This window comes from Mustela lutreola, chromosome 12 (genome assembly GCF_030435805.1).
Source record: "Mustela lutreola isolate mMusLut2 chromosome 12, mMusLut2.pri, whole genome shotgun sequence".
Taxonomy (NCBI): domain Eukaryota; kingdom Metazoa; phylum Chordata; class Mammalia; order Carnivora; family Mustelidae; genus Mustela; species Mustela lutreola.
Genome location: NC_081301.1, coordinates 30,638,435 through 30,651,271, shown reverse-complemented (window position 1 = coordinate 30,651,271; position 12,837 = coordinate 30,638,435). Strand labels below are relative to the sequence as shown.

The following is a 12,837-nucleotide window of genomic DNA, read 5'->3' as shown; positions in this document are numbered from 1 at the left end:
GCCTTTTCACATCCTGTTTCTTCTGTACCTGTGCAGCAGGATGATGAAGGCAGTACCATCAGCCCCACAGTGCTGACAAGGAATCTAACATATCCTGTGGTGAAGTGCTGGACCCAGAGGTGCTCTGACTCCTAGAAAAGTGTTCTTTTTATTATTTTGTGGCTCTCTCTCCCACTTTACCATATCTTCACTTATACTCCTACACAAATTAGAAGTTCTTTTATGTCTAAAAAGCTTTGCAGAGCAATTTTCTTGCTATGATGCTTTTAAAGATTTCAATCTAATTTAATTTAGCACATTAAGAAGCACAGTTTATGCTTGTAAGCATAAAGCTACCCAAGGTCATGGCAAAAAAAAAAATGTTTGATGAAGTAATGAAGAAATAGACTGCATTGAGGTCTTTTTTTAATTCTCCACCTAGATTTACCTGTTGTTAACAGCTTTTGTCTCTTTCAAGCACTTGAAAGCTACAGACATTATGACACTTTGCCCCTAAATTATTCAGCATGCATGGACAAAGGATGGGAACATGCTCCAATATTACCATGATCGCATTATCACACTTAAGAAAACTGATATTAACTCAATAATATCATCTATGTGTAGTCTACAATCAAATTTCTCTAGTTGCCTTAAGAATGGTTTTTATTGCTGTTGATTTTCTCAGATTCAATCAAGGTTTATTGCACTTGGTTGTTTGTCTTTTTAGTCTAATTTAATCTAGAACAAACATCTCTCCTTTTTTTTGTTTTTCGTGACGTTAAATTTCTTTTAAAGTCTAGACCTTGTCAATGTGCCCCATATGCTGGACTTATTTGATTACCTCCTCAGGATTAGCTTCAGGTTAAGCCTCTTTGGCAACACTACCATGTCGACAATGTCATGTACTTCTCATTACATAACTTGGGGAGTCACATGGTTGAAAGCTGCCCCACCATTGGGGAAGCTAAATTTGATCACCTGGCGAAGACAACATCTGCTAGATCACTCATAGTTAAAAACTTATCTGTGGGGTGATACCTTAAGACTCTGAATATTGTCTCCAACCAACTCCACCCAATGATTTTAGCATCCATAAATACTCATCACGCTGATTAGTCATTTCATGGGGATTGCAAAATTATGATTAAATCAGTCTTGACCATTTGCCAGCATTCATAGGGAAAGATGGTATGCCACATCTGAGAAAAATCTGAATTTAGTTTGCACTGGCTACTCAGAGAGCAAAGGGTCCACTTTGCCCCAACCTTCTTAACGAAATATCTTCCTTAGAACTCCTCTGCTAGAGTGCCTATTAAGAGGGGTAGTTTTTTCTTTTTTCCCCCCACCAATGTTAATGCCCATCTGAGAGAAAGGGCTTCTAACTTCCTTCTAAGCACTCCTGCTTTAGGTTGCTTCTCTGATCTCTGCCTCTGATGCTATGGATCTTTCCTGAGCTCTGCTGGGAAAAACACGTTTTCTCTTCCCTTAACATCAGTGACCACTCTTCCCAAATCTGACCCCAAATTTCTCTGTAGTAGGGACTTGGTCAGTAATCTGGCCAAGAGGGCGGGCAAGAGTACCTGATTTGAAGCAGTGTCTATTTCATATATTGCGTGTTTTAGATCAGTTAAAAAAAATAACTTTGTATAAAAGATAGGGAGAATGCAATTGTCCATATCAATGATGGTAATGAAGATTGGGGTAGAAAGGCTAAGAGGGAGCTCATGGGGATCAGAGTGGGGCCATAACTGCCTTAAGCTACCTTTTGACCCAGTCCCTCCCCCACTATCCCCACTGCACCCGTACCTCCCTTTGTCCCTGGAGAACATCAAAGCCAGGATCCAGGAATTTCCTTGATATCTCAATAACAAATCTACAAACCCACTTGATTCGGCCTCCATTCACTCTGCCTTCCCTCTTATTACAAAGAACATGTCTTCTCTAACGTTAATCCCTTCAGTCTCTGCTTTGAATTCCACCTCTTCCTGTCTTCTCAAGTATCTTGACTATTTTTTACACTGTGTTGTGTATTCAATTCCCCCCACCCCACTGGATCTTTATCATCATTGGTTTTGCATTTCGTTTTGGTTTTTGAGTGAGTGAGAGGGAGTTGGGGGCAGGGAGGGACAGAGGGAGAGAGAAGGAATCTTAAACAGACTCCATGCTCAGTGTGAGCCCAACCCCGACACAGGGCTAGATCTCATGGCACTGAGATCTAGCTGAAACTAGAGTTGGATGGGCTGAAACTGGGCTGAAACCAAGAGTTGGATGCTTAACCGACTGAGCCACCCACGTGCCCTATCATCATCGTTTTAAATATTGTACAGTCTTGTCGCCCTTGGCCCGCAAGGACGACAATGAGCCTGGTATGGTGTTAATGCTTCATTTCCGTTTATTTAATCAACTTCCTTAGCTTATATACAGCAGGGTGACCAATAAGGGGTCAAGCAATGGGGAGAGCCAATGAGAGTCCTGTTACTATGCTGATTAAATTTGATACAGCCAATAACTATGTCCTCCTTTAGGCGGGCTTCCGGCCGGAGGCAGTCCCCGACACAGTCTCATCTTCCACCCACAGTCACCTCTAGCTTTGTTTTTCTTCACAGCCAAGCTGTCTAAATGTTCTGTCTCCACTTCCTACTTCCCACTTATGTTTCAGCATGCTATAATCTGGATTCTACCCTTACCACTTTACCACTGAGCAGGCTCTTGCTAAGATCACTGATGACATAAAGTGGACATATCCATTAGACACTGTTTAGTACTCATCTTGTTTGATCATTCAACAGCATTTGACCAGCTGACCATGTTTTGCTTCTTTTTTTTTTTTTTTTAAAGATTTTATTTATTTATTTGACAGACAGAGATCACAAGAAGGCAGAGAGGCAGGCAGAGAGAGAGGAGGAAGCAGGCTCCTTGCGCAGCAGAGAGCCCGACGTGGGGCTCGATCCCAGGACTCTGGGATCATGACCTGAGCTGAAGGCAGAGGCCTTAACCCACTGAGCCACCCAGGCGCCCCCATGTTTTGCTTCTTAAAACACTTTCTGGTCACTGTAACATTGTTCTTTCCCCATTTTCCTCCTAATTTTCTGGCCATAGTTCCCTCCACTGGAGATCCTCAGGGCTTTAGCCTAGGCCCTCTTCTCATTTTATAGTATTTCCTACACTTTTAAGTCATCACACCCACTTCCATGACTTTAATTAATTTATCCTCTGATGTCTCCCATACTTCTGTGTCCAGTGTAAATCTCTTAAGAACCCCAGACTTATAGGTCCAACTGGCTCAATATAGATGCCTCACTGGCCACCCAGACTCAGTGAGCTTACAACTGAACTCATCATTCTCTCTCCAAACCTGCTTCTTCTCCAGAAATGGCTATTTTAGTAAATGCCACTGGACCAAGGGATAACTCCGGCTTGACACATTCTCCCCACATCTAGTCAGTCACCAAATTCTGTTGATTTTCCATCCTTAATCTAATTTACTTGTTCCCATCATCGCTAGTCATCTAGGGATGACTAGTCCCATTATCACTCACCTAAACAACTGCAATAGCTCTCCCATGGTCTTCTCAGGTACATTGTACCTTTCTTTCTTTCTTTCTTTCCTTTTAATTTTTTTTATTATTATTATTATTATTATTATTTTTATTATTTTTTTAAGGATTCATGCCATAAGTTTATTTACAAACATATTGAGTATGTTGAATTCAAGAGTTTGATCCATTTTTCAGAGAGACTGCACCTCTTAAAATGTTCCTTTCCACATCTGTTTGATGGATCAATTAAAACATCCTTACTTCTTAAGCAGTTGATGTCTTACTATTAAAAAAGGTGCAGCAAATCCAGATCCAAAGTACAAAGTCATCATAACTAGTAATCGCCACTTGTTTTCCACTGAAAATGGCAAATTCTTCCCTGGGCCCTCCTCATAGTGGCTCCTACGGACCACAGAGGTTGTGAACCTCCGGACACTCTGTCCCAACATAGCGCCATTGGAGGTTCTGCGAAAAGCGCAGAGCCTGAGACGGTACAAATGGCAGCAACCCTGACGTCCTCCTCTTTTTAATTTTTAAAAGACTTTATTTATTTATTTGACAGAGAGAGATCACAAGTAGGCAGATAGGCAGGCAGAGAGAGACAGGAAAGCAGCTCCCTGCCGAGCAGAGAGCCCAACGCGGGACCCGATTCCAGGACCCCGAGATCATGACCTGAGCCGAAGGGAGAGGCTCAACCCACTGAGCCACCCAGAAAGGCACCCTCCACTCTGTACCCGGCAGCCCCAATGATTTTTTTCCAATAGCATCACTGAAATATAACTAACATACCTTACATTTCACACCTTTAACTAAGTGATCTTTTAAAAGCACAAATCTGAGCAGGCAATTTCCTCTTTATAATCCTAGGATAGAGTCTGAATTCTTGCTCTGGCTTGAAAGGCCCCATGTGATCTGGCCTGTGCTCCCTGAAGTCTCTAACCTTATTCTTTATGTCATTCTCCACCTCACTTTCCAAAGCACCAGCCACAGCTGCCTTCTCTGCTTCTAAACTTGCCATATTCTTTCATTTTTCCATGTGGAACTTTCTTCATGGAATACTGTTCTCTTTCTACCCCCTTCTAACTCTTTCGTCTTCCAGCCTTAGCTTCCGTATTGCTTCTTTGGCGAAGCTTCCTTGATACCCTCCATCCCTGCTGTGTGAGGGGTCCCTGTCCGATGCTTTCACACATGCTTTGCAAAAACCCTTCACAACTGTAGTTGTTTGTTTTAAGTCTGACTCCCTGTTTGACTCTAGGACGGGGACTGTGTCTGTTTTGTTCACTTGTGCATCCTTAGTGGCTAACGTAGTTGCCTGGCACCGAACAGGCAATCTCTGCACACTGGTGGACGGATGTGGGATGAATGGTGCTACTGTCACCGCTCTCCATGCACTGCCCTGACCTCTGCTCCCACTGTTGTTGAAATCACCACTACCGGAGCTGCCCTAAGTCTTATCATCATGGCTCTGTGTTGAGAGAAACAGCTTCAGAATGTAGTTTTTATTTCACCTTTATAAATTCCTTAATTAGGAACCCAGATTAAGTGCCAAGTCTAACTGTATTGACCCTGATGCTGAGTCCCGAGGCCATCAGACTGTAGGAAATAATTTTCAACTAAGAGCCAAGGAAGGAGAATTAGAAAATGGTTGACTCAATTTAAGCTCCCTTGTACATATGCAGATGAGTTGCTACATACAGTGATTGGATACATACATGTAACTGTGCATGTACAAACACAGAGCCCAGCTGTCACACTCAAATATGCATACATACGCACTTTGAGGCAACCTGATATATACTCATTCCCTACATATGTACACAGAGAGTAAAATGACATATGCTTGGCACTTTTGCATATGTACAGAGGCAAGCTGATACACTCATTACATATGTATACACAGGCAATGACATATGTTCCATACATATGTATACATACAGTGGCAAGCTGACATACTTAAATACACAGTGGTAAAATATCATTATTTAACTCCATTGGACTCACTCTAATTCCTCTATGTAGTTAGCTCCTTGCTTTGTCTCTCTTTCATGATTCTTAGCTCACTGGATGCCATTCTCCAGTTCTCAGACTCTTGGCTGTAACCTCGTGTCCTTCCCTTTGACCCACCTGGCTGTTTGCTACCACTTTTCCTCCCAGTAGCTTGACTGCCTCTGCCCGTTAGCGGGCTGCCCTCTTGCTGGTCTCTCGAGCAACCAGCCAGCTCACCCGAAGTGTTTTGACCGCTGACTTTAACTCTTTGAGTTTTGTTTTAGACCAAGGCTCTTGAGTCAGACAGACCTTGATTCGAGTACCAGTCTGGCTGCCTACTCGCTGTGTCACCTGAGGAAAATAATTTAACCCCTCCAAATCTCCGTTTTCTTAGGTACAGAATGAGGATAATAATAGCACCTTCCCCTTTAGGTTTTGGGAACATTACATTTGATAAAAAACACAAAGCTCTTATCCTAGTATATAAACGCAGGTAATGGCTCCTGCCACTAATAATAGTATTTATTTATTTTTAAAGATTTTACTTATTTATTTGAGACAGTGAGCACAAGCAGGGAGAAGGATCAGAGAGAGAAGCAGATTCCCCGCAGAGCAAGGAACCTGATGTGGGGCTCGAGCCCAGGACCCCAAGATCATGACCGGAGCAGAAGGCAGACGACCCTCAACTGATTGAGCCACCCAGGTGCCCTAATAGTTAGCATTTATTATGTGCTTACTTCGCCACTCCTTTTCCTATCCCATTATTTATCGAGTACTTACAATGTACAAAGCGTGATTCTAAGAATTTTACCCATAAAAACTCATTTTTATCCTTACAATAACTCTATGAAGCAGATAGAAATTTTATCTCCATGTTACGGATTTTGAAACTGAGGCAGAGAGAAGTTAAGTAACTTGCCCAAGGTCATAGAGCTAGCAAGCCGCAGAGTTAAGATGCAAAACCAGATGGTCTGGTTCCAGAGCTTACACTCTTAATTACTATGTCATGCCTCTTACTAACATTTATGCGTGATTGTCTTTGTCAGAGACGCTATTTCTTTGGTACCACCCTTTATGAGTTAAACCCTCGGAGAAATTTTTGAATTGCGGCTGAAATTTTCCATTTGCTGAAAGATGGAGAAAGATCTTTCTTCTGTATTCAGAGCAACACCAAAGAACTAAATGACATGAAGACCTGCCGGAAAAACCGAGCGAGGCCTCCTCAGTCTCCCTACCCACTCACAAGGACTGTTTGGGCGAGATGCTTTTCAAACTGGCAGAATTATAGTGGCGAAGCCTGTTCTCCAGGTAGAGTGAGGCTACTTCTCTGGATTCCCATAGCACTTTTTGTTCAGATATCTGTAACCCTTGTCTCCTTGGCTTCTGCCCATCTACATTAATTGAGGACCATTAAGGGGATGTGGGTAACAATCACAGTGCTTTCAACCAGAGTTATAATTACAAGCAATGTAGTCACATTACTGTAATCCCTGACTGATCCCAAGAAGACAAGGGTCTCCTGACATGCTGGCAGGGGGCTCAGGATTGTTTGCACACACTCCTTGGTGGCTGCTGTCTTAGTGGTGTCAATCTTTGCTCCATTTTGTATCTGATGATGATGCCCCTCGAGCTGCTCCTGTTAGTGACACGGTGGAGCTCTGGAGTCAGAGTCCGCTGACTCCAACCTCCTAGCTTTGTGGTTTGTCATTTAACCTCATAAACCTCAGTTTCCTAATTTATCAAGTGGAAATAATGCCTACCAACAGGGTGGGTGGGATGATCGGTGACAACAAATCCAAAGTGGCTGGCAATATCCGGGATGTGGCAGGCCTGCACTGAATTATAGTTGCTGATCCAACAATGATCAGCATCCAACAATCATTCTCCCCCACCCGTATTACTGTTACGGGGTCTTCTCACTATCCATGAGAGAAGCAGGGACTTTGTTTTGTCCCCTGCTGTTTCTCTGCATCTAGAACAGTGCCTCAATCACAGCCGGTCCTCAGTAAATATTTGTTGAATCAGTGAATGAAGTTTAAAACAAGCTGACCTTGCTCTCTGTCTTTACTACACTGGCCAGCATTCAGACCCTTTTCACTCACAGGCATTTGCTAACGATGTTCCCTCCACCCCGGAACACTTTCTCTTCTCTTAGTTAATTTCCATTCAACCTTCTGGCCTTAGCACAAGTGTCACTGTAAACAGGTAAACCTCTGACCTTTCCCTTCATAGCATTTATCAACATTATTGCAATTTTACTTTTTTTTTTTTTTTTAAAGATTTTATTTATTTATTTGAAAGAGAGAGATCACAAGTAGATGCAGAGGCAGGCAGAGAGGGAGGGGGGAGCAGGCTCCCTGCTGAGCAGAGAGCCCGATGCGGGACTCGATCCCATGACCCTGAGATCATGACCTGAGCTGAAGGCAGCGGCTTAACCCACTGAGCCACCCAGGCGCCCCGCAATTTTACTTTTATTTCGATAATTGATTAATATTTGACTATAAACATCATCAAGAAGGAGCTAAGTCTATTGTGCTCACCATTGTGTTTTCAGGGAGGAGTAGGCCTTCAGTACAAACATACTGAATGAATGACTTCACTCACTCTTAAACATTTTTTGAAAAGACTGCTTATTCTAGGAAGGTTAGGGGGGTTGGCCAATTTCCCAAGATGGGCCAGAGGTCAATTCCAGGCTTGTGTCAGTGCTGCATCATAAATCATTCCAGTGTTTCTGGACTGAGCTCAAGTGCTGTGACTCTTTCCTACCAGGGCCAACTTGTCAGTCCCAAATTGTCTCACTGCCATTTATCAGGGCTTCATTATGTAGCTAGACCCTATAGCAGGAGGTCCAGAAAAGCCAGAATTTGGGCCAACCTGGGAGTGTGGAGGAGATTTGCCATTTACTCCTACCCCTGCCCCCATACTCCGTCTCTATTTAGTGTGTATCATATTGAGTTGTAATCATTAATTTTCAGAGGTCCTCTTACTCTCCCCTCAAGACAGCAAGGCAGAATAATCTCTTGCTCCCCATGGCTACTGTGGTGCTTAGCACACAGTGGATGCTCACAAAGATTTCTCGAAGGAATACAATGTTTTCCAAGGACAAATCCTTACTGAAGACAAAAACCAACTCACAAAAGAGGGTACTACCTTCTGCTTTTTAAAATTTAAAAAATTTTAAATCTGAGTCAATAAATCTCTTTTTAAGTTAATTTGGGTTGGGTTTTCTGTTACTTGGAACTGAAAGCATTCTCTCTCTCTCTCTTTTTTTTTTTTTTTTTTTAAGAGAGAGGAAGGGGTAGGGGGAGGCAGAGGGAGAGGGAGAAAGGATCTTAAGCTGGCTCCGCACCCAGTGTGGAACCTCACCTGGGCCTCTATCCTACAACCCTGAGATCATGACCTGAGCCGAAATCAAGAGTAGAACACTTAACCCACTGAGCCACCCAGGTGCCCCAGAACTGAAAACATTCTGACAGAGCATAAATAATGGCATTCAAGTATAGGATTTCTGATAGATTACTATTAAAAAAAATATTCACTCCCTACTCACTCCCTTTCACTCACCTCCAGAATAGAGTTCCTACCCCTTTTCTTTGGTTTCTGCTATGATACTTGATTTAGTCAGTGGGATGTTAGCAGACGATGTACAAGCAGGGGGATGAAAAATGCTTGCACAGTTGGGCATGTCCCTCTGCACCACTGCCAACTTCATAGAGTTCCCTCTAGGCAGCTGCTGCCCCTTCAGCTGGGGCCCCCAAAAGAATAATCCTGGAGAAGATCAGAGCTCAACCTGCACATAGGAGTCTAGCCCAGCTGGACCTGCAGCTCGAAGCAGAGCTATTCAGCCAAGCCTAGCCTAGACTCATCAACCCAGACCTGAGAGAGATGAATGCTTATTGTGGCACACTGCTAAGGGTTTATGGTTGGTTGTTATGGAACAATAACTGACTGTTCTAGGTTAGGTCAGGGGTTTCCAAACTGGCAGTCTATCTGAGTTACTAGAGAACTTTAATACACATAAGGGGTATTTGAGTAGTCTCCTTCCCACCTCCAAGCATTTCTGGAGTGGTGTTCACAAATCTACATTCTTTTAAAAAACTCTGGGTGATTTTCATGTAGTAAGTCCCATACTCTTTTGCTGTCTAACATTTTGGAGCCACCAATATTAAAGCATGTGATAGGGGTTATATTAGATGACCAGTAAAATCTTTTTTCCTCTCTGAGTTTGGATGATTGATGTCAGAGAAACCATGTTTCTGAAGTAGAGTCCTTTTGAGTTTGACAACTTTTGAGAAATCTGAGCTGAGTTTTTCCTACCTAATTCGGAGAAAGCTGCAAATGTAAATTAATTTGTGATGTATGGCCACAGGGTTTTTGCGTTTTATTTAAGGGTTGTCTCCTCTTAGTATTTCTGCCTGGACTATGGTTGGCAGTCAGGGTGGCTCAGTGGGTTAAGCCGCTGCCTTCGGCTCGGGTCATGATCTCAGGGTCCTGGGATCGAGCCCCACATCGGGCTCTCTGCTCCTCGGGGAGCCTGCTTCCTCCTCTCTCTCTGCCTCTCTGCCTGCTTGTCATCTCTCTCTGTCAAATAAATAAATAAAATCTTTAAAAAAAAAAAAAAAAAAGAAAATTAAAGGCAAAGTACTGGGGTGGGGGGTGGGGTGGGTGGGTGGGAGAGCCAAGACGGAGGGCTAGAAAGAAGCAAAGAAGAGGTCATGATGAGCAGAGAAGCTATTGAAGAAATGCTCTGAGAAGGAGCCTGTAGCTGTGACTTAGCAGTCAGGAACCCGAGATCACACCTGAATCAGAAGCCAGAAGCTGAATTTTCATTGTAACAACTGCCATGCCCCTGCTAATAGTTTAGAGGTTTGAGGCAAATCTTAACAAAATATTAACATATGAATTTATAAAGAAGGATGCTGAAAATATAATATAAAAGAAATTAAAAGAAATTAAAAGAAAAGTTTTAAATTATAACAATAAAAATTTTCATCGCAAAAAATTCAGACAATACAGAAAAATATAAAGGATAAGTGCCAATTACTCATAAACCCACCTTTCAGAGATAATCACAGTTAATATATAGCTGTATATTCTTCTTGATTTCTTTGCTAGGGATGTGTACACACACACATATTTTAGAAATATGATTTTCTTATGCTCATCAGTATCCTTTTTTCCATGTTATTATCATAAATATGTTAATGTTAATATCATAAATAAAACTGCAAAATATTCCTCTGTACAAAGAGGTACCATACTTTATTTTCCACACGTGGACATTTAAATTATATTTACTACTACAAAAAAGTCATGAACATCCATATATACATTTTTGTGTGCTTGTACAATGATTTCTTTAGGATAAATTCCAATACATGGAATTCCTAGATTTATTTATTTATTTATTTAAAAGATTTTATTTATTTATTTCACAGAGAGAGATCACAAGTAGACAGAGAGGCAGGCAGAGAGAGAGAGAGAAGGAAGCAGGCTCCCTACTGAGCAGAGAGCCCGATGTGGGACTCGATCCCAGGACCCTGAGATCATGACCTGGAGCTGAAGGTAGCGGCTTAACTCACTGAGCCACCCAGGCACCCTGGAATTCCTAGATTTAAAGGATAAACCTATTTTTAAAAAAGATTTTATTTATTTATTTGACAGAGATCACAAGTAGGTAGAGAGGAAGGTGGGGGGAGAAGCAGGCTCCCCACTGAGCAGAGAGCCCAATGTGGGGCTGGATCCCAGGACCTTGAGATCATGACCTGATCCAAAGGCAGAGGCTTAACCTGCTGAGCCACCCAGGCACCCTAAGGATAAACCTATTTTAAAGGTTTTTGATATATACTCGAATTGCCCTCCCAAAATGTATAAATTAAGAGTGCCAGGTTTTGTTAGTTCTTTTAACTATTGTTAATCATGTTCAGGAAAAAAAAAATCTTGTGGTTTTAATCTGACGTTTATTACTAGTGGGTTTAAATACCTTTTCATATATATATTGTCTGTATTTTATGTTAAAAAGACAAGTTAGTTTTTCATTTTTCTATTATGTCAACTTTTTCTTCTTGATTTACATTCTTTATAGTAAGTATATTGTCTCTTATTCACATTGAAAATATTTTCCCTGATGTGGCTTTGCTTGTGGTGGCTTTTCACACATTTAAAAATTTTGAGTCAAATTTATCAATTTTTCAATGAGATTAAAAAAATTTCAAGGTGAGAAGCAGCATAATCTGTGAAAAAGGCAGAAGACTTTCCAACAATTCAGTCTATTATCTTACTCCCTGAGGGTCTCATCTATCATGTGACTGAGGGTCTCATCTATCATGTGATGGGAAGAGCACAGGACTGGGAGTCAGATCACTTTTAAGTCTTTGGGTCCCAACTTCCTCATCTGTGGAATGGGGATGAGAATGAAAACTCCCTTGCAGGGCTGTAAAAAATGGGAGAGAATGCTCGTAAAGAGAGCTTCGTCCAGGTCTTGCATATGGCAAATCTTCTCTCTGTTTTAGTTATTGGTGGGAAAGGACAATATAGACTTTTAAAACAGTATTTAAAATTCAGTTGGTGTATGAAGGAAAGGGGTGGGGGAGAGGAGCCTAGAAATTTAGCCATTTACCCCATCTCTAAGAACTGCAGAGTTGGAGTCCGAACTTGGGTTCCAGTTCGAGTCCGGTCCATTTCTTGGTATGCGACCTTGGACAAGTCACCTTCACCTCTCCGCGGCTCAATTTTTTCACCTAGAAATTAGATGTATAATAGACCACCTGCCCTTCTTTCCCAGCCCGGGTGCTGGGCGAAGGAAATGCTTCAAAACCACTTGCAAAGGGCGGCAAAAATGTCTGTTACGGTAGTACTTACGGAGCATCCCCGCTGGCCGCCAGTCCTCCGCGGCTCCGCGGAGTAGCGCCCGCGACCCCCGCCCTCGGCACTCCCGCCCCGCCGCAGGAACAATAGCTCCCCCGGAGGCGGTGCCGGCCGCGGGCGGGGGCGGAGCTGCCGACGCGGGCGCTAGGGGTGTGCGCGGGGCGGGGTCGCAGCCACCCCACCCGCCCGCGGCTCTGTCACGCGCCCCTCACCGGGCGGGCCGGGGTCTTTGTGACGCGGTGGCGACGGCCGCGGACACAAAGGGAAGGCGAGCGGCGAGTGAGGGGCTGGGCCTGCCCCCGCCCCACGACCCCCGCCCGCCGCGCGCGCGCCCGTTCACGCCCCCAGCCTCGGTCTCCCCCCGCCACGCGGGCTCGTACCCTCGCGCGCACCCTCGCGCGCCCGCGACCCTCGCGCGCGCCCGGACCCTCCGACTCCGTCCCGAGCGCGGCAGGCCGGGGCC

The 12,837-nt window shown here is 43.5% G+C and overlaps 1 protein-coding gene across 1 annotated transcript; it reads right to left on the bottom strand.

Annotated features, from left to right (window-relative positions):
* Positions 1–3,648: 3,648 nt before the first annotated feature.
* LOC131812224 (cytochrome c oxidase subunit 7C, mitochondrial) lies at positions 3,649–4,064 on the bottom strand. Its single transcript, XM_059141413.1, has one exon. It carries the CDS (start codon positions 3,968–3,970, stop codon positions 3,779–3,781), a length of 192 nt encoding a protein of 63 aa, XP_058997396.1. The 5' UTR covers positions 3,971–4,064; the 3' UTR covers positions 3,649–3,778.
* Between the last annotated feature and the right edge of the window lie 8,773 nt (positions 4,065–12,837).